Below are 25,629 nucleotides of genomic sequence, written 5' to 3'. Positions count from 1 at the left end.
AGGGGAAAAAATACCCAAACCAAACCAAACCAAACACCCTAACCCTTTTCAGGTTGGCATATTGGCCTCTGATAACATTCATGTATTTCCTCCATATTGGGAAAATTTGCACTTGTACTCGAATAAACAGAACTGTAAACAGTCTTAGCTTTTCTCCAAACTAACTACTTCCACTAAATCTACATGTTTTATTAAGTCTTGTGAGATGGAAGCATCTTCTGATTTCCCTCACCAACAAACCTAAATCTTCATATACTTCTCATTTAAGTTTGACATGAATTTTAAAGCAATTTAGAAGTTTGCATCCATTTTTCTTAAGTACAGTAAGCCAATTAGCAACCTGATCAAAGAAAAGAGTTTAGCTGGTTGAAGGACTTTGAGCTCCAGGTACAGAAGTGCTTGTACTATAAGAGAAGAAAAATCTCATACCTCCTGAGAGTTCAAGAATTCTGCTCCTATTCTGAGTTAAGGCAGTTGACTTCTGCACACAGGCAGATAATACCATGGCAGCACTTTCAAACTTTACTTCCTGTTCTTCCTGACAAAGAATACAGGTCAAAACTTCCTTCTCAATGACAGATGGACCTCGTTTGGGACCCAAAGCAATTCTGGAGTAATCAATTGCTGAAGAGGTGCTGTAAGACCAGAAGTGACACAGATATAAAATAACCAGCTGGATTTTCTAAATGGACTGAGTTCTTCCTGACATCTAACAAGGTCATAGACTACATGTCTGTTTTCTCTTACCTTTCTTCTTCCATAATAGCATCATCTTTCCCCTGGGCCTCCAGTGTGTTTTCATACAGGAGCTTGTGGGTTTCAATGAAATTCCTCTGCAGGGCAGACATCTGGGCCATTATCTTCTGACGGTGCAACCTCGCTGCTTCCGCCTTCCTCTTCCGCTCAGCTTTCTCTTTATCCTGAGTGCTCTGTGTCTTACAGTAAGAGAATAAAGAAATCGCAGTCAACTAAGAACACCAAAAAATGAGAAGACTCTTTCCCCAGTATAGGCATTCTAACACTGACATCAAATTCCCTTAACTGACAACACTTTAATGAGGGAAAGAAGTTAACAGCTATCTGAAACAGAAATTAACAGAACTCAAATCTTTACATGTTGACTGGACAGACTTTTATGGTCTAGAAAAGGTCACTACTACAATCCCTAGTCCAAAGATAAGATCAAAAATCCCTGAGTCATTTCAGTTAGGTACTTGTCTGTTCTTAAGAAATTTTAGTGAGGTGTACATCAAAGTTTTCTCCAGACTTCTGTTATTCTCACCAAAAGTGAAACCCTACTGAGCATTCAGTATCTCCCTTACAGAAATTGAAGAAAATTTTATCTTTAACTGCCTATCCATGGCACAACAAAATGTGTCAGCATTTTATACATCTGTGTATTGTATTTTCATTATTCTTCATGGTACATTGGAAAGCTATTGTTCTTCCAACATTTACTCTTGTATCATATTTTCAGAAACCATATAAAATGAATTTCTATGCTTTAGAAATTGAGAATTCAAAAAACACAGATAGACTTTATTAAAACATACAGAACTTAACTCTTCCTCTCCAATTACTTAAGGGACAAATGTAACATTATACACAAGGTTTCCATTCACAGTACCATGACTTTTCCAGGAAATCAAACAACTTGCTCCACAATTTGAACTGAAAGAGATTAATTTCTTATGGACTTCTGTATTTTGTTTGATATCTTACCAAATCTCATATGACACCTGCCTGAAAAAAGAAACATGGCATATGCTGTGTGATAAGTTTAGAACTAGGCATGCAATGACCAGCCAAGAGATTGCTTGGCAGCAAGCTAAGGCCAAACAAAGCCTCTAAGAGCAAACTGGTCTGTCTTCACCTACTGCCTAAGGGTAATTAGATTCTTCTTTTCTGTTCGAATGCCAATAGAAAACACAGCCACTCCTTAGGACTGAAGTCATCTTTGAAATCTCCATTTCACTGTATCATTTGACCACTAGCTAAATCCTAGCTGTAGACAATATATCACAAAGATCAGTTTTTTGAAAAATTATCATTTTAGGCAACAATAAAGTTAGACACATCACTGAAAATAGCTATTCAAAACATTTAAATACAAGGCTTCTACTGAAGCTTTATTTTTATCATTACCTCATCACCTTTTGTAGCTTCTGAGCCTGATGTAGCTCCTACTGTTACCAAACTAGACTTTTCTCTCAATCTCTTCACCACGTCAAACATCTAAAAACAGAGACTCAGATGTTAAAAATAAAACACAATTTGGTTCTTATAACAATGTAAATTAATACATTTCCAATGTTACAATATATAAGCACTGCAACAGGCTGCCCAGAGAATTTGTGGATGCTGGAAGTGTTCAAGTCCAGCTTGGACTTGTAGGCAATCTGGTCTATTGGAAGGTGTCCCTACCCATGTCAGGGGCTTTGAGCTACATCACTTTTAAGGTCCCTTTCAACTCAATCCATTCTATGATAGACAGGATTAAAACTCTTGTTATTTTGTTTCACGTTATTTTCAGATTTTCAAATGGAGTCAACCACTCGAAACTCCTAAATAACAGAAACACCCAAGACTCTATGTGCACTCCCAGAACACTGCCTTACTCATTATCTGCTGTTATTGTGCAACAGATATATGAGGAATGTGTGTAAAAATGTCATTACTGGAATGAGTTACCTAAGCAAAAATTAATCCAATACTTCATAGTACAAGTAGCAAGTACAATGCTGCAACAGATTAAACTTCTCAAGAAATCACTGCAGCTGTAAATGGATTATATGTAGGAACTGTATGTAGGAATCATAACATCTTTCATATTAACTTTCTACACAACTGAAATCAGATTGTACTCATCTCTCCTTTGTGTACCTGCAGTATCCAATTGACTGTGTCCTTCTGTGCCTCTAACTGGGGAACTCTCTTCAATTTCTCCAGAAGCATTAACACGTTCACAGCATTCAAGGCTGAGCTTCCCATTCCTTTACAAAGTGAAAAATAGAAAAGGGCCTTCAGGGAAAAAAAAAGCCTAACATTTTAATGTACTTACATCCATGGACATGCCTTTAAATATTACTGACTATATAATATACATACATGAACACAAACTGTGTAGTTACATTTTGGTTACAGTTTCATCTGTTTATTCCAGTTATATATAGTATAATATATCCCCTTGTAGATCAATTATTTCTGCTTTAGAAAATCTTTGCTTAATGTCTGCTTAAAAAGAATCGCCTTTCACTTCAGGAGGAAGCAGTAAAGCTCTTTAGAGCTTACCTATGTTTGCTAACAGCTTAGTGTGTACATGTCTACTTCTAATCACAAAAGCTATTGTAATTACAGTAATTTTCTTCCTCACAACTTGGTGAGAGTCCATAGTATTCTAGGCTCTTCTCTAACAAAAGAATGTTTAAAATGGAGACCATTCTGTTCAATGATATTTCTTTTGCAGCACTTACCATACAGAATTAATTTTAAATTTTTAGTAGGGAGACAAATACATTGCTAAAGAAACTGTCTTTCAATGAATTGTGTCTCAATAAGAGCTTTGTTATGAAAATACTGATTATTTTTGCATCCCTTTCATGTAAATTGGGCTTTGATTTTTCTGGTTATGCTAAACTAAAGCTAGCAAAGCATTCTCTAGCATCTCAGTTATAATTATTACTTCTATTGCATTCCTATAGTTGACATGAAGCTTCTTAACACTTTCAGTATGATGATGCTTCTTTCTCAACAATAAGAAAAAATTAAAAAATAAAGTGCATTGGGAGTGCTTTTCAAACACAAAATTTTTAAAGAACTAAATAAAGGGACTTCGGTAGTTTTATGTATTTATTCTTGTAGAAGGTATTTGAAAGATACATAGATATGATGTTTAGGAACATGGTTTAGTGGTGCACTTGGCAGTGCTGACTTAACATTTGGACTCAATGATCTTAGAGGTCTTTTCCAATACGAACAATTCTATGATTCTATGATTTCAGTTCACAATTCTTATCTCTGTTGCATCTCACAAATAACAGTTATGTTTAGCTTGATAATGGATTTTTTAAATTTATTTTTACACAGTGAAGCAGAAACTCTAGAGAAGATGGAAGATTATTTAGAAAATGCAGATTCCAACTCCCACAGAGTAGTCCTGAATGTAATATTAAGAAATGTTCAATAGAGAGAAAAGGCGAGAATCCAGAGCCATTATGTTCTGTTTCTATTTTCATTACCATAGTAAAAGACTAACTTCCAGGCAAATCACTAATTGTACAGCTTGAGAGAACCAAAGATGGACACAGTTCACTTAAATCCACTGCCATTTTTCAAAGAGTTCTTAGTTTCCATTTCAATGCAAGTGAAGGAAAAACCACTTGCAATTATGTAACACTAGAACTACTTTTTATTTCTTTCCCAGGAAGAGAAGCACATATCCTCTTCAACCCACCTGACAACTGGGAACAGAGGAAGCGAGTCCAAACCTGGTTTCTTAATTATTAAAAAAGTTAAATTACCAGGTTTTGATTATATAGCATAAAATAAAACTTTTCTGACTAAATCACTGAATAATTTCTTCTAGTTTATTTGAGTCCTTACAAGATCAAGTTAGTCTAATTTACTCTGTGGTTTAAAGAAAATGAAACATACGTGTTGCTTTGTGATAAAAATCAAAGGTTACTTCTTCCTCAGGAGACTTCTGTAACTGCTGCTTCTCTTCTAGTAACCCTAAAGAAAGAAGATGAAGAACCTGAAAAAAGAGAAAAATAGTAAGTCTCATTCAGTGTTTAAGATATGGATAACTGGCACAAAACATTAGGATGTTTAATACGGTTCTGTGTTATATTATGATAAAACACATGAAAATACAGAGATCATACATGGAAAGTGAAATAAAAAGAGCACAATGCAAATTTACTGCATATTAGTTGCACTAAAATTCATCAGCTTACACATGCTTTTATATTAGTAATATGTGAAATCTTGTCCTTCTGCTGATACAAAATCTGTACTTGGCTAATTCCATAATCCAAAGATTAGGAGGATTGGCAAAGCAATTAAACAATCTATACATTCGAACAAAACTGATTAATTCAGACTGTCTATAATTTCACATTCTAATTCTATAAATATTAAATAAACAACCCTGCTAAAATAAACAAACAAAAAAACGCCTCCAAAAACATCTCAACAATGTTTTAAAAGACTCAAGCCACTGCAGTAAAATTAAATGTTTAAATACTTAGAAAAATTTTATTATTTCATGACTGAGGCCCCAAAGACATTATGTATTTGGAGACTCTGCAGCTCAAAAAATGAAGGAATTCCAATTATCAAACAGGTACTTGTTAAGTTTCAGTAAAAATATGAGGCAGGGAGGATTACATATTGAAACAGCTTCAGCAATGAGGCAACACAGGGAGGAAAGTAAAATAGAAAACTTTAATACTGTTACGTATCATGTTTCTATTTTAAAGCAGAGCTAGATAATTAATAATAAAAATATTTTCTTTACCAGTAAGATTTATAAAAACAGGTTTGGGGACAAAATCATTCCAAGTTAATCTTTACATATTTTGGTCTTCTTATAAGCAGTCAGCGCAGGAAGGACCATGGGAAGATGACCAAGGCTAACCTTACCATTTGGATCATTGCCTCAGTCCACAAGTGGGTTTCCAGCTCCACTGCCCTCTGCAGGAGGGTGCGCAGGATGTGCATCATGACATCGCAGTTCAGAATCCTCACCACATTGCTGAATGCAGGACTGAAGTCCGGAGGAGGAGGTGGTGGCAATGCTAGGAAACAGGTGTGCAAACATATCAATGAACTGACATCCCATCCAGAAGCAGAGAGCACAAACATACTAATTTCAGTGAAAGAAAAACTGGACCTTTAAATGAGTAAAACCATGCTCAAACACAATTGTGTGCCTAAGTCACCTTTAATCTTTGGCAAAACTAGAGTACTTTTAGTAAGTCCTTACACAAAAAACATGTACAAGCTAAGTTAATCAATCACAAGTATTAGTTACATCTGTAAATGCAAATTTTTAACACTCTGAACTGCCTGATTTATGTCTCACTATTAAATATACAGTTTGTGCTTTGCATCAGATAAAAGGTTTTCAAGTAATTAAACAAAACTGAGGAGTGGAGTTTCCATACTGTAGTGTCCCACACCACAATATCACATGCGTGGAGCTCTAAATTTTTTCTGCTACTGGCATTCCAGTCATTTCTGGTTATGTACATTTGCTGAGTTAATACTGGAACTCTGATGTGGAATCTTGGCATCTCCTCATAGCACCTCATTTAACACCACAGCCTTTCCCTAGCAGGAACCACTGACTCCAGTCTTCTTTAGGTACCTGGATGCCTATTTTCAGATTGACTTTTTTCAGAAGACCTCTGTGAATGCAGTGTGTCTGAAACACCATTCTTTAGACAATTCAGGCTGAATGAAGTTACTGACAAAGACAACATAGCCACATAAAAGAATACACAGGAAGTACCTGCAACAATAAATGCAGCCTCAGGAGAACACAAATCAGGGTCAACAGATACCTTGGTATTTTGGAACCGTACTGTCCAATTACATGAGTCTCTGACAATTACATCTAAATAACCACATTTTTTAAAATTTCCACAAAATAATTCCCCTGATAACATTTTAAGCTGCCAGATTGAAAGGGGAAGGAGCAAAGTTGAGTTTATTAAATTGTTCACTGCATTTATTTGTTCAGCTTATCAAGTCTTCCTCAAATCAACTCAGTTAAATGCTTGCGACTTGAATGGGTAAATGTAAACGCAAAAGGGAAATAATATTTGTGTTACAATAGAAACACAGGGGTTCATTGTTTTATGTATCCATAGCTTATAAAGAATTCTTTCTAAAACCTAAGTCTCATTCTCATATTACAGAATGGATATGAACATTATTTCCTGTGGCAACCTTCTCTACATGCCACTATTATGTCTCAATATTGTCTAAAGAAACTGCTCATAAAAAACACTACAACTTTTGCCTCTTAGTTACTCCACCATAAAATCTCTGAGTTCATGGGTTTGTCAACAGGTACAGTGCCATGTTTATTTCCCTAAATGTAAACTAAAAATTTCAGAATTCCTGTCCATGATAAAGAAAAAAACCAAAAGAATTGCCACATGCTAACTAATGACAATTACTGCAAATCACAACAAATTTAATATGAACTCACCTATCCACTCTGAAGTCACATCTCCCAAAGCTCAGTATACATATACAACTACATATACTACCAATTAGCACATTTGTTGAATCATTAATTTTAGAATTTTACCTTCATCCCTGTTTTCTTGTTTTCTTCTTTTCTTTTGTGTATGTTCAGCCTACAGAAAAAGGAGTGTTGTTGTATCAGCACCTCTATAGAAGTACACAATAATGAGATTAATGAAATTATGAGAAACCCTACACTAGAAATGTGATGAGATACATAGAGATACCAGTAAATTCCTGGTTGTGAACTAGAATTTTGTCTGAAACATGTTTAACATTACGTTATGAATTTAAATTTCTAGTAAAGATAAATAATTGGACATATTTGCTTCCTCAGTAAGAGTTATAAAAACAAAATTTGGGGGTTCCCAGTCCAAAGGTAATTCTTATCATATTTTCATCTCAGCATAGAGAATTAACAGAGTAAATACACAAGGTGCCAAAAAGGAAACACAAATGTAAACCGCACCATCTAGATTTGTATTGAAAACTTTAATTTCATGGAACATTTCATTTCAAAGGTAGCTGCAGACACTCTTTACTGAACCAGTTTCTTTAGATTGCATTAATTCAGCAAAATTCTTTAAATATTGGTAAGTATGTACTATTTTTTTTAACCTTTTAGAGTGAATCTTACACTGCTTACCTTGCTGTGCTGGGTCTTAGTGTAGTGATAAAAGAACATATTGAATTCCTTCAAACATTCATCTTTCAGTTCATAAACTCCATGACCAGAGACACCCGGTTTCCTTACAGAGAAATATTTCACAATATACAGATTATTAATATACATTCAGCACATCTTTGAAGGCAAACAAAATTTGTTTTCAAAAGAAGCAGGAATTATAATGGCTACTCACTAGTTTATTAAAAGCAGAGAGTGAGTACAGTTAGAACTCTTAAATTTTCAATACAGGATTTACAGGAGTAAACAATTCAGCAGCAAAATATTTCTAATCTATACCATCTAAAGCACACCGAATAGCCTCTGAAAATTCTTTTTAACTGTGTGGCTTAGAATTTCAGAAATTGGATATTGCTGCATAAAATTCAATCCTTTCTTTAACCAAAGTATAAAACAAGTAATACTTGCTGCTTTCCAGCCAGTGAGATTTCTTTGAACTGTTCATATAATTCCCCAAGTAAGATTCCTAGGTACACTTACAGTTGCTCTTAATTGAACATGAACAAGCAAACCACATGAAATTTAAAATAAGGTATACTAAAATAAGACATTTTTCTCACAAAAATAGCAGACATTTGCACTGGTTTTGTTCAACTACAATCTATTGTTCTATACTTGCATACACACAAACATATATATTTATATATTAAATTAATTTCCAGAAAAAAGGGTAAGTTGCAGAAAATTAGCAACTAAGTAACATAACAGTTACTAGATAGTGATTGTCAGAGGTACAATGACTTCTTAACTTTCCATCTTAGGAAAAAAAATGAACTTTCAAAGATTCTCCCACTTGGACTTGAGATTACTGAACTCCCAAGACTCCTCAACCCGAATTTGAAGAAAGAGGGTGGCAAAGGGAAAGAAACAGCAGCAGTGTAGGATATTCACACACTGTTCTTTCCTAAGCATATTTGCAAATATATTTACTTCAAGATAGCAATATATAAGCTGAACAGAGACTGTCGTTCATATTGTTTAACCCAAACATATCTAAGAAAATTTATTTCACTTTCAAGCTATTTATAAAACAACATTAAGAACTTACTTGAATGTAGCCACTTTATTAATTACATTCTCCAAGCCAGTTTCATTGTTCTCCTGGTAAAAAAATTACTTTGGGATAAACATATAATGATTCAAATATCTTCAGTATTACGCTATGTGTAACAAAAATAGACAAATTTAGATAATTCCGTAATTCATGAACTATTATCTTTTGCCCGCTGTTAATCAGAAAGCAGATATTCATAACTGGCATTTTCCAAGGAAGTATCAAAGATACATAATACTTTCACTTAATAATGTAGAACTTCATTAATAACAGAGCTGATCTCTAGAAACAGGTCAATGCTTACCCTACCTTAACAAGAGGAATAAAAGAGGTTTAGATATTTTAAACAGTGACTCTGGATACTATGATAATATTTAAGGCTATTTCATTTACAACAAAAATTTAGGGTTTTTGCATTGATTGCTGGCCCTGAACACTTCCAGACTATAAAATCTAATCCACATCCCTCGCCTTTGCTTCAATCTTCCACAACTGTAACGGAATGTCAAGGAAGTCTTTGTTTTCAAATAGACATGAACAATACTTGACTTCAAATGGATCTGCACAGGTTTAAGTCATCAAAATTACAGGCTTAAATTTATCAGTGGTCTGCAGGCCAGAATGGAATCCAGCTCCATCACCCTACAGGGCCAAACCAGAAAATTTCACGTTTATTTTTGAACCTAGGAGAACTACAGCTGAATATTCTAGAAAAAATTCACCTCTTAAACAAAAAGCATAATTCCCATACAAGTCTTTTCAGATCAGCCCATACTTGAATCTATGACATTTGCCTTCACATCAGTAAGGTGTGTAAGCCTCTTTGGCATGCCATTTTGTAATTCTCAAACCAACATTTAAGCTTTATATTAGAAATGCTTCCATATAAGGATATGAAAGCTAAAGAAGAAAGACATAAAACAAGAAAAAGTAAATCAAGGAAAAAAGTAAATAAATCAGGACTCACGTTTTCAGGCAAGGACTTGGTAATTGCACTGTGAGCCATTGGTTCAATACACAACAGATGGATGATTTCTCTCATTATTACATCTTCTTTTGTCACATTACTGATTCCAGGCACATATCTTTCCCCTGTCAGAATGAACCAAAAGGAGAGGAATGGCAAATATGACAGGTTTGAAGTGACATTGAATTTTGCATCATGATAATGGTATTGCTGGGATGTTTCATTGTATAAGCTTACATTTGTCAGAAGCCTGTCCCAAGTGTCTGAGTAAAAATGATTCTCAGCCTAGATTCCTAACAACATGGGTCGAGATGGACTCTCTTCATATTCTACTTTAACATCAATTATGAAGCTATCTAACAGCTTTTTTCACTGTCCAACTCCTATTGTTTCCATCTCACAAATACTTGTGATACTGAATCATCTATTTAAAAGAGGTACTCCTCAGTATCCTCTCTATACTATGTCTAAGAAAATGATCAAGCCTGCTCTGTCAAAGCAATCATCCATTACTACAACAACACAGAGAAATGAAACTTACCCACAATATAGATGAGAATCTGTAGCATCTCTTCTATTAAAACATTATATTGCTTAATCAAATCCTGCAAGAATTAAAGAAATCAGGTTAAAAAAACAAAAACAGAAGTGCAGAAAAATCCATCCACCAAATGATACTGAGCTCAGCCTTCATATCTAGTACACTGCTGAAACATTGTACTTCAGGAAGAAATTTCCATTCTAACAAGCCAGAAAAAGTGCCTGCTCTGGCAGAGGAGATATTCTACAGCAAGTGAAGTGCAAGATTCACATGCAAGAAAAGAAACAGATAAAAAAAGTATCCCAAATGAAGGGTTATATCAAAGTTCAAGCCACAAGAAGAAGCATAACAACCCCAGAAACTTCCAACCCAAATAAAAGCACATAACATGGCTCAAGAGAATAGAAATGCTATAGCAAAGTCATTTACATGGATTTTGGTAGATGCCCTGTGGAGACAAGTCTCCATAAGTCCAAAATAAAGGTCCAAAAGGGGGCAAAACTTACTTGCTAATTTTGAGGAAGCCTCTACAAATTCCAAAATATTTACCTAACCACAAGCTCCTGTGTTTACTGACTTCCAGTGTGGCCTTAAAAATGCAGTTATCAACATTAGCTAGTTTTTCTTATTGATGTTTCATATACTCAAAGCTGACAAACTAAGCAGCAGAAAAATTTGCTACTTACCTGATCTTTGGTGGGTTTGATCTTTTTGAAAGCATCAGCAAGCTCATATCTCTGCAGTATCAGCAGGAGAAACTGGTTGGGATCCATAAGAGATGCACCTATCTATCAAAAAACCCAAATTAATATGAACATCACTTGCTATTTTAAAATCAATGAAAATTAAACTGAATGTTTTAAAAACGACAAGTATGCAGTGATTCAGAACATTGTACCTGGAGCATGATGATGTCTTTATCATACATCTCTTCTCTGCATTTAACATCTTGATAATAGAATACCTAAGAAACACAAAAACAAAAGAGAGACATAAAGTAATGTACATCAGTTAATCTCTGAGGCCTTTCAAACTGTACCACATCTTTATCGAGTAAAAGAAAGTCCACATTTCTTTCAAAATAAATATGTACTTTAATGGAAGTGAAAAATGTTTTCTCACTTATCCAGAAAAAGTCTATGCCATACTTCACACTCCCATCCAAGAGGACATAACTCCAATGGCTGCTTCTGAATTAAGTCAAAACATCCTCCTTTTCCTAGCCCAGTTCTCAGAAAGACAATTCTGCAGCGGTTTACCAAGATTTACTTTGATTTCATCAAAGGGTCTTGTGCAAGGTTAGCAGAGAACTTCTGCCATCAAAGGGAATAAAAACAAACAAAAAAACCCACAAAAACCCCCAAACAAACAAAAAAAACCCCCACCCAAAACAAAACAACCAATAAAACCAAACAACAAAACCAAAACCACCCCAAAGTGAAGCCAAAGGAGGTAAATGCAAGGGTAGACTCTTCCCTTTACCTTTACTCTTGCAACAGAAGTCACAAGTATTAGAAAATGTTTGTATGTTTAGCTATAGAGTTCTCAAATGTTTAGTGTGAGACTAATAGTTTCACTTCTGTATGTAACAATGTCCATACACCATGAGGAACTTCTAACTTTTTATGCTATAAGCAAGAGTACAACAAGTACTTTGGCAGTGATTATGGGATCTGAAAGTGGCTTACAAGTAGACATCAGCAACATTATACTATTTGACAGAGTAGAAGAGAGAGTCGTAGCAGAGATGAAAATACTCCTCTAAGACAAGGAGGTAAGCTATTGCTGAAGATAGAAATAAAACCATGTGAAATTTCCACCTAGAAACTTTCTATTTACTGTAGGAGTGACCCCATGACCTCTCTCTGCACTGGATGAACCCCTGGCAGCATTACTGAGCAACCCTTGCAAACACTTAGAGGATCAGCTCAGCACTGAACACTGCAGGGAGTACCTGGCTTATCAGGGAGAGCCCATTCCTCCTCCACATCTCTGCAGCAACCTGTGCAACCAGGACAAGACACCGCAAAGGATATTCTACTAGCAGCTCCACTTGAAATTCTTCCTAGAATTTAAAAAAGGAAAAACAAACAAAAAACACCTCAGAATAAATCTGCCAGTGGTTTTAAAAGTGTAAGTCCTAAAGAACAGAGATATATTGACAGCTGAAAAATAACTTGTATGTGCGTCATGAAGGTTAGAACATATAGACTGAGGCTTTTTTCTTTCCAGAGTATAAATCATATAAGCATTTGGGAAAAAAAAAGAAGTATCTTACAGGAGAAACAAACTCGTGCAATCTTGAGATGGCTCCGGTCTTGCTTAATCGTACATGAAGACCTACAAAACCAAGGAAGAAAAATCAGAAAATAAATCAAATTCAGTGAAGGTTCTCCAACCCCTTCTAAATGTCAGCTAAATCATTTAAAATTCAGAGAACTCCAGAAAAAAAGTCCACGTTTGTTTAGGAAAGACTTCATACTTTCCTTTTTTTAATCACAACAGTTCTTACTAGGCTTACAAACAATTATTTTATGAATAAATTTACACTAAATGAATGAGTGAACACCATCCGAATTGAGATGCTACATAATATACAATAAATAAAATTTTTATTTCACATTTGAATCATATATCAGTAGTAAATCAATTTCAAGACTACAAGGATTAACAGATGGTATCTTGGTATCAAATGATGTGATAAAGAATCTACGGCTTAATAATAGCATATGATTTTATTTGTATTCCATAGAAAGCAGTGATTGTATTCTGACTGGAAGCCTGTCCTGGCATTGTGCAAAATATGTCTTTCAGGAGGAACATTTTAACCATCCTAAGATATATATGGCTGGAAACTAAATTCAAGGTAAATAATAATGGACATTATTTAAATAAAGGATATAGAAACAGAACAAGAAACACTTCAGAGAAAACTAAGGGTCTCATTAACAAGGAATTTTTTTCCTTCTTGACTGTTTTCTCTGTCTTCCATTTAAAAAGACATCCTCCAATCTCCATGGTAATGTTGTTTTGAGAAAAACTTTCCATTAGTGGGACATATGGGGAACATGTCTTCCTGATCATGAGAATGTCACTAAGTCAGAGACCAACTCATCTGTGAAGCACTTAACCGAAATGTTTTCTGGAGTAAAGAAATAGAGATGGATAACAAGCATGGTTTTTAACAGCAATCAAAACACATCACTTACCAGCAAGAGTCCTAGACAGTGGCAAATGTATGCTAACAGGATCTGCAGACACTCTGTAAGGTCTGCTCTCCAGGGTATGGCCACACAAGTGAAATACTGTCTTCTCCCGAGAGCGGCCGTTCATGCTGCACCTCATCACAGCCTTATGGCATTCTCTGTAAGACCTGAGCAGCAGCTCTTCCTAGAATTAAAAATACATGCAGAATAAAAAAAATCCTACAGCCCTTCTTTTCTCTCTTTGTCACACCCAGATTAATTCTTTCAGACCAATTTTTTTGTGGAAAACTATATTGAACAATTGTGAGCTTTTCTAAAATCTGCTATTTCAAAAGCTGTCAGGAAGATTCAAAAAAGGCATGCATGCAAGAATCACAGAAAATTTATATACTTACATCAGAGGCACACCACTCCTGGAACATCAAAAGAATGTTCTTGAGCTGCATCTGTATGGTAATAGCTGCTTCCCAGTCAGGGTCCACCTCAATGTGCTGACCAATCTGTCTTTTTATCTCCTCCATTCCCTGAAATAGAAATCCCACAAAATACTTGGTCTAAATCAGTGATCACAGGCTTAACACAACAGAAAATTCCACAGTCAAAAGATAAAACACATGTAACTAAATCTGATGAGTATTACTTGCATAAACATGTCTTCTTCACCCACCCAAAACAGGGACTGAAGAATTTAAGTGTAATTGCATGTTTACATCCATTATAATATTATGGGAAAAAGAGGAGCTGTAATCACTTTACAACAGGATATCAGAAAGAAATTATTTAAATATATTGTACCTGCATGCAAGTTAGAACCCGTAGGAAAGAAACAAATCCTTCTAAAAAACGCTCCCTCAGACGGTCTGTCCATACTGTAGGTTTGCTGACTAAGATATACCTGTCCCAAAAAAAAAAAAAAAATTTTCATACTTTGCTCAGACTTCTCTTATGCATGTACTTCAAGAGTTGTTGAAATTCAATTGTTTTAATAATATCAATTACATAATCAAATTTCATCACCCTCCTCATCTTAAAGTACTCAGAAAATTTTCCCAAATACTAGAACTACTAATACCTTGGTGTGACTCCATCATTGGAAATTAACAGATTTTTTTTTTAATTCCAAGGTGTTTGGGGTGTAATAAATGGAGTAATAAACATTACTCAGTTTATTAGAGAAATTTGGTACCAGTAAAAGTAGAAAACCCTATGCAGATAAGGATTATACAGCTTTCCCAGAATAGCAGCAAATGGGAGACAAATTTCCCATACTGTCTTATAGTAGATACATTTTATTTATTAATGTAAATATTATATGCAATTAGATAACTGAAAATCAAAAATGCTTTTACAGAATGTAATTTCAGTATTTTAAAATTTTAAGTTTCCATTGAAAAGAAAAGAAAACATTAAGGTATCATGTATGTTTTTTGAGGGGTTTGGCTTTGATTTTGAAGCAGTTTTATCATCAGACTCTGTATTGAAACACCTCATCATGCTACCAGTATTTTTGAGCTGCTCTAGCTTCTCACCCTTACACTTACCTGAGGTCAAATATTACTGAATATACCCGGGTCAGTTTGTCTTGACTGTAGCCTTGGAAGTTGAACTTGTCATTTTTGTCTAGGTACTCTGGAAGCACTTCTAGGAGTGTCTCTGTAATGGTGGTGATTACATTTTGCTCTTCAATTAGATGTCGGGCCTGCAAGAACAAAGTGAAATATTTTTCTTCTTGTTTTTGTTAATGTTATCATCAAAAGATTTTTCCTTTGAATCCATCTTCCTCATTAAAAATTCTTTTAAGCATTTGCAAAGAGCACAAGATAAAAAACTCCCACAGTATTTATTGCACAGGAACACAACTGCTATCAACTACAAAGTTTGTTCAACAACTATGTATGTTTGTTCAATTCTGACAGCATCTATATAATGGATATGCCATTTTTTTTTCTAGAAAGATCATGCAGAAAAGAATTTTTACATTAGTACTTCAGCTAAGAAACATATAACTTTTAAAAGTTATAGATATACTTCCTCCCCATATTTCACCCCCACAAGAAGACATTTAACCATTTTTTACCTCCTTGCCCTGTTTTGAAAGTCACATAGACAGGTAAATGTGAGCAGTAAATAAATACACAAAGTTAAAGCAGAGTACAATGTGTCAGGAACTTATACTTATTTGCATTCCCTCTATGTTCTGTAATGAATTTTCACATCAACTCAAGCTCCTGCTTTCCCATTGGCTTTCACAAATCTCAAAATCATTCATATTCAACTCAGCAATGCATAAATTCTCCCTGCCAAATACAACAATCTGCAACAGGTGGCACTACTAGCAATTCTCCAACCTATTTTACACCTCCAGCAGAGCCAAGCTGTACATACCAGAGTAGGTACAGTGAACATCTGAACTGAGAGCGCTGTCACAGAGAGAAATCTGTCATGATCATCACTGATGTATTCCTTTTGCAATGCCTTGTAATACTAGAAAAAGAGAGTATTGGGGATATTAAACAAATGTTAGCAAAAATGTTTACTTTTTTATTCACAAGAATTACATCTCAGTGTGTCTCTCCCACCTAATAGAAACACCAAGAAAAACAGCACAATATCCACAATGCACCAAAGCAAGTCAGTACAGACCCCACTGAAGATAAGCACAAATGTAACTGATTTGTCAGATTGCAAACACAATTATTTCTTGCAATGAACTGCATGGATAGTTGTTCAACAACTGTCTGTAAAAGACATGTGCAATGGGTAATGCAAGTCTTTGTTTGCTTTGTTTCAGTCCAGAGAAAATCAAAAAGTATCCATCATCTTTATCAGAATTAAAAAGTATCACCCTAAAACAAAACACACTTTGTTTTATGTTTTGTATATTTCTTAATTATTGTATCGAATTTTCAAAAAGAAAGACCAATTTCAGTTGCAGTTCATCTGGCATTTCAAAATATACACAGAATAATAACAATATGGCAATCGAACAAGCATATCCCTACATGAGTCTAAGGAACAAACCAGTGATATGGGAATTAATTAACTACACTCCAATAAGGGCTGAGACAGTTATTGAGGTTCTGCTTGTTTAAATTCCCTATTTATATTGAAAGAATTTTCAGTTTGGGGGGAAATTTCATAAAGCTAGTACAAATTCATAGCATAAAAATCAAACCATTTACCTTCACAAATTCAACAGCAAAAGATTTTTTGTATTCCATTTCCATGAAAAAACTACTGAAGATAAGTTCATGAAGAACCTTCCTTGCCCCTGCAAAGAGCCAATACAATGTATGTCACATTGCTGTATTAAGATGCAGCTTTTTGTGGAAAAACAGGAACCAATTACTAAACTATAATTAAAAAATCATTGAAAGTCTTGAAATGGTTATGAAGCATACGAACAAAGTTATTAATTACTTTTGGGTTTTGACATTTATTGGTATGTATCTCAAACATCAAGTAATCAAGTCACTCAGTGTCAGGTTGCATTTTGTAAAAAGATTTTTCAAGATACACAAAGCAGGACAAATTGAGGTGGCAAATATATATCCCAAATATAAGTTAGCTCAGCTGTAAAAATTAAGGCTGTATAAAAACTGTAACAAAAAAAAAAAGAAGAACTGCAATTCTACATGCATAGCACTCATATTTATCTATGTTACACACGTGAAAAATTAATTTGACAAATCTTTAGTTTTTAGCAACATGGATAAACAAACCTTTATGAAGCCTTGCATCCCATAGCATCAACTTGCTTATAAAGCAGGGCTTTTCAGAACCAGCTTCTTCCTTGAGACATATTTGACAAAAGATCTGGCGAAAGTCACCTGTAGGGATGAAACTACTCATTTGTACAAGAATGTTTCAATAATTAAATTATATGACACAAGAAGTTTAGAATTACATAATTCTATTACTTAAAAGAAGAAAAAAAGAAGGCAGTTAAGTAAGAATTACTTTTAACATTTTTTCTCAATGGATATACTTCCATATATGCTTTGCCTCACTAATTTTTTCCTATTATTCTTGCCTACCTAATTTAATAAATCCTGTGATGCAGAAGAGCATTTTAAAATGAAAATAACTGAGACAGCTTTGCAAAGCAGATCCACAAGAAGCCTTTACTATGCCAGAATAGAAATGCTCAGGACTAGACAAGTTTCTGTTGGTCACTGCCTCAGGCCTTGAAAGTCATTCTTTTGTAGAATTTCAGAAATTCTTTTGTATTTTCTTGCACCTATCAGTAGACACAGTACTTGAAGCAGTTTTGGAGAACAACATATCGCAGTCAACTTCGGGTTTTTAACATTCCAAAATGAGGCCTTATGTTACTAATTTGAAAAGGAAAAGTGAAGAGTCATGAATCAAATTCCTAACAACCTGGAAATAAACATTATTAAATGTTTCTTGATCCATGTTCTACCACTTGAAACAAAGCCATGAGAAGAACAGGAACCACCAGACCACGCAAAGGTTCCAGCTGAGTATGGAACATCAGGCTCATAAAGCCTCTGTGTATATAATCCAGAAGGACAGGAATGTTTGACTTCAATCTTTGTACTTAGAGACTCTTCTAAAACATAAAAGTATCTGTTAACTAACCTGGATAAAAATCAAACTTTCACTAGAAACTTTGAAATAATCCACACTCAAAAAACTTGCACCAACTGAAAGAACTGTCTGAAGAATTCAGAACAGCAAGAAAATACTGTTGGCAAAATAAATACAAACTTGAAAAGAACAGAATACTAAAACTTGTAAAACACTCTAAAGAATTACAAAAAAAGTACAGTTCTGATCTGTGTATTTCAAGCAAGCATTCAGAAAATCTTAGAAGAAATTCACTTCATTGAAGCTTACAAAGGGGCTAAAGCAGACCACCAGATTGACCTATCAAGGAGGAGGATAAGTGATTAGAGTTTAATCTATTCATATTTGTATTGTGTGGAGAAATTTTATAATGGCTTTAGTGTGGCAAGATACAGGTATGAAAAAAATAGTAACAAATCAAAAGTACATTGATTCAGAAATCTTTAAAACCATAAGCATCATCAAACACCAGTACAATGTTTGAAAGCTTCAAATAGACTTTCCAGTACTGGAAAAAAAATTTAATTGAGATTTTAATATTTGTTTTAGTGACACTTTCCAGTGAATCACAGCTATCAAATCTGAAGCAGAAATTGATGTAAGCAGAGGATGTATGTTTCCACTGACAGACAGAGATGCTCTGTGGGTTTCCACCAGCACTGAGAAGGGAAGCTTTTAAGTAAAGGAGTCACACACTGAGTGTGTGTGATGCTAAAAGTGAGAATAATAAAACTTCGAGGTAGTGTTCCATCAGGGAAACAAACACATTTATTTCAACAAGAAGAAAAGTACTGCTATTCATAACCTTGCTAATGGATATCATCACCCATGCTACTGCAGGAATAATTTTCTAATTAGAAACAACATCAAAGTATTTTAATTAAGGGAATATCATATATAACACTGCTTAATTTATTCAAGTACTGGTATGGCATTATTTTAACAAAACCCAGCAATGCTTACTTGAATAGCTCATGAGTTTGTTCAGCCAAGAACCAAGGCGCAAGGCAAACTTCTGGTGTGCCATAACATCAGCATGCAGAACCTCCACGTGAAGAGGCCGTTGAGAAACATTTTCAGAATGCCTCTAGGAGTCAGGTAAATATTAGTGCATATAAAATAAAATAACATTATTTAATTATTTATTTTCACTCCCCACCATCTCGCCCAAGCAAAACAAAGAAAAGAGTTTGATGATTTATTTCTGAAGACATCTATCTCAAATGTGGTACTGTAAATTCAATTCCAAAATGTTCACAGGCAAATTATAAAACCATGGAAGTACTAAGCTAAAGACTGTATGGCAGACAAAAATGCTCAGTGTCAATACTAATTAGGCTGGTATGGGGTGTTTTTATGTGAAAATTACTTTAGGAGGTTACCTTAATTTCTTCTTTTGCTTCCTGACAAGAGGCATAATGTCCTGCCTTAACAGCTCTACGACCCTGTTTAAGAAAATACTGAGCATGAGACCAATACAAAGCAAACCCAAAGGATCACAAGTCTGATCCTTACTATGTTTTTAATACATAGCAAAAAAACAGGGCCCAACACCACTCACAGTGCTATTAAACACCAAGAAGCAAATAAAAATTAACATTATTGTCTGTAGGAAAAACCCTATCCAAATCAACAACACAATGACCAAGGAAACTCTGGATACCTTAAGGAAAATTCATGTACACATTAAAACAGATGAAAGAGATTTCTGCACAACACTTTGAACACAAACCATATCAACTTTCCTCCTGGCACAAAGTACATGAAATAGCAGAGTATAGCCAGAGATACGTGCTTCCTAAACAAGTTCTCCACACCTGGGGAACAAGTTTTGACTAAGAGTTGCTCAGCCATGTGCCTTTCTTTCCTCAAGCTCCAGCAACCAGAAACAAAGATTCTATAACCAAGTGACTATAGTAGTAACTCTTAATGACTAGAAGGTGACTCTCTGATATCCCAAATGCACTAACCTCTTTATCTATGGCAGTTGTATGCAACTGGGCTTCACCAAGTTCACAGCCAAGTGCCCTTTGCAGGCTGTAGATGACATGATCATAAGAATGGTGTTCATCATTGAAAAGGACACAGTAGTAGCTGTCTACCTTCTCTCTGCTGGGAAAAAGGTAACATATCATACAAATGAAAGTAAAATTGTAAATAGTGTCCTTTCAAATACAGCTTAATTGATACCTTGAGATGAATGCCAAATACAATTTAAAAAGTTATTCAAATAAATCAAGCATATTCTTCATGCTAATGACACCCCCCACCATCTGTGCCAGAAAAAGCCATAGAAATTATGTATCAAGGACAAAAAAGAAGTTTTGAAGTTATTTGATATTGTCTTATAATTTCCTTTCTCTGCTGTTTTATGAACCCATTTGTTTTTTAATGTGATACACAGCCTTCTTCCATTTTCACAGAATCACAGAATGGTTTGAGTTGGAGGGGACCTTTTAAGTTCATCTAGTCCAGCCCCCCTGCAATAAGCAGGGACATTTTCAACAAGATCAGGTTGCTCAGAGTCCCATCCGACACGACCTTGAATGTTTCCAGGGATGGTGCATCCACCAACCCTCTGGGCAACCAGTTCCAGTGTTTCACTGCCATCATTGTAAAAAATTTCTTCCTGTATTTATCCTAAATCTACCCTCCTTGAGTTTCAAACCATTAGCCATTGTCCTACTGCAACAGACCTTGCTAATAGGTTTGTCCACATCTTTCTCTCAAGCACTGTGGAAAGCATCCTTGAAAATCTGCCAGCTCAGTTCTGCTCCCCTGCCCCTTAGCACCCCATCAGTGTCTCTCAGGACGGCCAATGGCACCTGGTGGGTCTCTCCACTCCTGACAATTCCTCCCCTGCACCAAGACCCTGCCATTTCACTGTAGATCAGGCTGGCTCAGGAGCAATTCTCTTCAGTGACTGAGGGAGGACAGTCACACACTACTTTTCCCATGAAGTATTAAAAGCTTTTCTCTTCATAACTCTAGGTCATATATGCCGCAGTGCTGTTTACAGGGATTTCAGCACTAATGTCTGCATGAGTATGAGACTATTTCAGGCAACATTATAATCCAAGTTGCTAATGAATTGAAAAGAAAGTTGGAAATACTCCCTACCTAATGGTGAGCTCCTCAGGCAGTTCTTTCTCTTCCTCCCAGATAAGCATATCTACAATGTATTTTATCACAGAGGGAAACACTCTTCTAGAATGCTCCATAATTTCTTCATTCAACTGACATTCAGAATTCTGTAAAACATGAGATAATATTAACATGGCAAAGAACCTAAAAAAAAATTAAATGGGGGTTGATATAGTACCTTATTAATATTATAGGAAATTATACTATAATATATACGTATGTACTGTAAATTTTATATATACATACGTGTACTATAATCAGGAAATAATCTTTTTCACAATTTTCAAGCAAATTAACCTCACCTAATGTCTTCTTTTCAAAGTTACTTCATTGCAAGGGCTCTCAGTAGTACTCCAACAGTTTCATATACCTTTCTTTATGCATCCATGTTTTATCTAGGCCTAGAATATGAAAGGCCTCATCAAATGTGTTACTTTCTTCTCTAAAAATACTTCTTTAATTTTTTTCAATTTTTATAATTTTCTTAGCTTTTTTTTTTTAATTTGCATTCAAAAAAGCTGTTAACAGCTTTCTGCATTCCCATAGATATTAAAAGTTTCCAGTGCAGACCAAGCAAAAAGCTCCCCTGATAAACAAATCACTCCTTATTGCAGCTTCAACCATTTTTATCTCCAAAATCCATTAACTTTCTTCAAAAAGAAGGACAAAAAAGTGAAGGAAAACTTTGTCTCATTTTTCTGTAAGGCCAGTGCTTTTTATTCCTTTTCCATTCGACTTTTGGACTGGAACATAAATAACAGTATGTTTGCTACAAAACCATCAGGGATTTGGGGTCTGCTTACAATGACAAATGCTGAGGTTTTTTTCATCCTAAATTATCTCAGAATGAAGGACTCTGAAAAAAACCCCAAACTTTACCTGAAGCAGCTGATTTTTCTACATTGCCTTTAAGAATTCATTGTAAGATGGCATATTTTTGTTAATATGCTCTTTTACCAGGTACAATAACCATGAGACATCCTAGCATAAAAGGTTAGTTTCAAGGCACAGAACATTTTTTTTAGTCATAGTGACAGATCACACACCAGAAGTAACTGACAAATTCAATTGTTCAGTAATGCAGTAATGTAGAAAACAGAAAAAAATAAAATCAAACTTCTAAACATTTGCTAACTGCTGGGAAACCAATTATTTGTAAATGAGAACTAATATACTTTGCAAGGAAAAGAACAAGAGAGTGCAATTTCAATTCCAAATGAAAGACTCAAGCACACAAGACAGGTAGATGAAACTGCCTGCAAACAAAAAGCAAAAAAACCAAAGGATGTCTAATATACATGTTTGAACCCAAACACCTTGACCAAGGAAATCCTGATTCAACTTGACTGAACTTGTTACATGACTTATACAAGACATATAGAGGAATAAGCACTTTTTAAAATAAGAAGGTAACATTTACAAAATTTTTTATTTCACTTTAAGCAATGTTCTTACTTCTTTTGGAGAACCTGATGCTCCAGGCTCATGTTTAGTACACAGCGGTCCAGCCTTCCATGCCTCTGTATCCCCACAGTCACAAAATCCACCTCCAGTGGAGCTATGCATCTGGAAAAACCATGTATTTCAGTAATAAAATACGGCCATAAAAAGCAAGAGGAAAATAGGCATTGTGAATTATTTAAATCAACTACAAATATAAATATCTACCTAAAAACAGAAGAGTCTTACCACAACTTTTTTTAGATAAAAGGAAACTTTTTATCAGTTAAAAGTTTATCTTTTACCCCCCCTCAAAGGAGAAGGGCAGTAAAAGATAAATTTTTTGAGCAGAAAATAAAGAAATAAATAAATTGCTACTACAGAAAGGTATGCAAGACCTAAATAAATTTAACTTGAAAGTAAGTGAAATAGCCTATGACTGATGAGTGTTCTTATTTATAAATGCAAAATATTTCTCGGTTTATTCACAAAATAATAGCAAAGCTATGCTTTCTTTAAAATTACTTCACCAAGTTAGAAAATAATATAAAAAAACAATGTGCACATTAAACAGACAGTTAGTAGTAGTTCTAACCAAAGAAAAGATGACACAATCAGCATCTAAATACATTTTTATAACTTTAACTTTGCAGTGCACTTTCAGAAGAGTACAAATTCTGAGCCTCCATTTTGGCAAAAAGTTCAGACAAAACTCAAGGCAAAACCAATTATCCTTAGCTTCCTCCAAATCCCCAATCTTGTAATAACTCTAAAAAAACTCTGACCCAATAAAAAGACATTCAAAAATCTGTTATTTACCTGAAACATTTTAAAATAAGATGATCTAATTAGACATGCTTTGAGCAGGAGGCTGGACTAGGTGACCTCCTTAGGTCCCTGCCAACATAAATTATTCTATGAATCTATAAAGGGCACATTTTGTATTCTTTAGATGAAAATGCTACAAATCTGCTCCCATCTAAACTACCTGCTTCCATAGCTGATGTTCTGCCTGAAGAATTTACTGTAAAACACAGAAATGACAACAGCTTCTCAGCCCAGCTGTGGCTCCAAAGCGCTTTGTAATCATTACTGTCTGCTTTCCCTGGGTTTTCACCTTACTTATATCCCAACAAAACTGACTAGGACTTAGGACTGCCATTTTCAGTCACAGCTCTTTGCTCTGACCTACACTTCCATGAAACTGCCAAAGAGAATAATGCTGTATGCATTAATAAACACTCCTTTCTTTCTTCAATTAGCAAGTTGCTGTTCTTAGAAGAAGCTTAACATAGCTAAAAACACAAGAGAGATAGATTAATTCATAAATTCCAGAATTTATTTTTTCAATAATAAAATTACTAATGGTTTATATGCAGTTCATTACAGTCTCAAAAGAACTTCTCTAAAGCTACAAGTACCACTTCTTAAACTAAGATTTTCCTACCTTGTACCGGTGGTTCTTGTGAATGCTATTCTGGAAGCAGTCAATACAGAGCACACAAGTTGGATCAACTGCACAGTCTCTGCAACAGAGATAAGTGGAAATGATAAGTGGAAAACTTTCTAAAACAAACACCTGAAATTTTAATGCACAAAAGAGTATGTTCTTCAAAAAAAAAAAAAAAAAGAAAGAAAAATTGAGATTAACAACAGATTCAAATTATAAAAACACTGTTTTTCATCATTCTTCTGTGACATGGAATAACCAGTCTAGTTAAGTTTGAACCATGTGCTGAAATCTCTTACATCAAATTCTGTCAAAAACATGCTCAATTTCCACTTTCAAAACTTCCTTAGCAAAACTTTTTCTGGTTTTGCTGAGAATAAGCAGCTAGGAAAACCAGTGAGGACTCTGAATTAACCTTTATTATTGTTTCCAACATCAGTCAGTAGTCAGTTTGCTCATTAAACTTTTGCTATACTTCTACTAGGATTATGTTTCTAACTTTTAAAACAGAAGTTAAAGTCTGAAAAGAATTCCTCATTAAATAAGCTAGGAATGCATACTTTGAAATGTAACTTGTAAAGTTTCACTCATGCATTTCAATAACCTGAAAATAGAGAATTACACTCATGGGCAATCTAATTCCATTTTATCCTCTGTTTCACATACATACTTTTATACATTGCCTTTTTCCTTAAAACATGGACTTTTTTTTCTTTAAATGCATTTTAATTCTATACAAAATGTGGATGACAGGTGCTAAATGACAACATATCAAATTTTTTACTCTAGACCATTGTTCAACATTTAGTTCAAGCCTCATTTACAACTAAAATATCATGGTAATTCTGATTACAGAAATAGCTTCTTTCCAAACCTTCAGATTATAATAATCATTACAACAATTTAATACTTCTGTAACATTAATTTATTACCATAAATCTACTGAAAGATGAATCAAAGTAAATGGAAGATAGAAGTGCCTGCTAGATCTGAAATTCAAGACATTCAGATTTTGGAACCGCAGAGTATCTTTTATTTTTAGTATTTTAGAAGCCTAAAGCAAACAGATACCTAGCTTCAGTTGCAGTAGTACAATACAGTACCTTGTATAAATACTACCACATTTTTGCAGGACTGCAACTCAAAAAAATAAGAAAGAGACCAACTCAGACATTTAGCTTTGTCTCTTTGCCTGCTACCATACATGAACTCTGGAGAGGTAGGAAGAGAATTATTCTTGTTCTAACAGCACTGAACTGCCTTGTCCTGCTTTTTCCTTCGTGCAGCTGTCC

At 34.7% G+C, this 25,629-nt stretch overlaps 1 protein-coding gene across 4 annotated transcripts in view; it reads right to left on the bottom strand.

Moving 5' to 3' along the window:
* Window positions 1-25,629, bottom strand: part of UBR1 (ubiquitin protein ligase E3 component n-recognin 1) — a 60,209-nt gene that overhangs the window by 22,101 nt on the left and 12,479 nt on the right. The window contains exons 3-30 of one of the 4 annotated variants that reach the window (XM_071427277.1): window positions 24,335-24,413; window positions 22,903-23,013; window positions 21,424-21,554; window positions 20,274-20,415; window positions 19,686-19,748; window positions 19,267-19,390; window positions 17,433-17,540; window positions 16,893-16,981; window positions 16,096-16,194; window positions 15,252-15,409; window positions 14,506-14,605; window positions 14,106-14,234; window positions 13,714-13,894; window positions 12,783-12,844; window positions 12,459-12,569; window positions 11,403-11,468; window positions 11,191-11,292; window positions 10,505-10,568; window positions 9,964-10,088; window positions 8,991-9,043; window positions 7,904-8,006; window positions 7,322-7,370; window positions 5,644-5,798; window positions 4,654-4,753; window positions 2,884-2,993; window positions 2,146-2,235; window positions 748-935; window positions 430-635 (exon numbers count right to left, since the gene is read on the bottom strand). In XM_071427277.1, coding sequence (XP_071283378.1) covers window positions 430-635; window positions 748-935; window positions 2,146-2,235; window positions 2,884-2,993; window positions 4,654-4,753; window positions 5,644-5,798; window positions 7,322-7,370; window positions 7,904-8,006; window positions 8,991-9,043; window positions 9,964-10,088; window positions 10,505-10,568; window positions 11,191-11,292; window positions 11,403-11,468; window positions 12,459-12,569; window positions 12,783-12,844; window positions 13,714-13,894; window positions 14,106-14,234; window positions 14,506-14,605; window positions 15,252-15,409; window positions 16,096-16,194; window positions 16,893-16,981; window positions 17,433-17,540; window positions 19,267-19,390; window positions 19,686-19,748; window positions 20,274-20,415; window positions 21,424-21,554; window positions 22,903-23,013; window positions 24,335-24,413 — 3,098 coding nt within the window. Of the gene's footprint in view, window positions 1-429; window positions 636-747; window positions 936-2,145; window positions 2,236-2,883; window positions 2,994-4,653; window positions 4,754-5,643; window positions 5,799-7,321; window positions 7,371-7,903; window positions 8,007-8,990; window positions 9,044-9,963; window positions 10,089-10,504; window positions 10,569-11,190; window positions 11,293-11,402; window positions 11,469-12,458; window positions 12,570-12,782; window positions 12,845-13,713; window positions 13,895-14,105; window positions 14,235-14,505; window positions 14,606-15,251; window positions 15,410-16,095; window positions 16,195-16,892; window positions 16,982-17,432; window positions 17,541-19,266; window positions 19,391-19,685; window positions 19,749-20,273; window positions 20,416-21,423; window positions 21,555-22,902; window positions 23,014-24,334; window positions 24,414-25,629 lie in introns of those variants that run through there. The other 3 variants (XM_071427278.1, XM_071427279.1, XM_071427280.1) reach the window with 3 other exon arrangements.

The sequence above is a fragment of the Agelaius tricolor genome, unplaced genomic scaffold (assembly GCF_023055355.1).
Source record: "Agelaius tricolor isolate 1412-34295 unplaced genomic scaffold, bAgeTri1.0.p SCAF_5, whole genome shotgun sequence".
NCBI lineage: Eukaryota > Metazoa > Chordata > Aves > Passeriformes > Icteridae > Agelaius > Agelaius tricolor.
The sequence above is the reverse complement of the archived record's forward strand: the minus strand, read 5'-3'. Positions and strand labels throughout refer to the sequence as shown.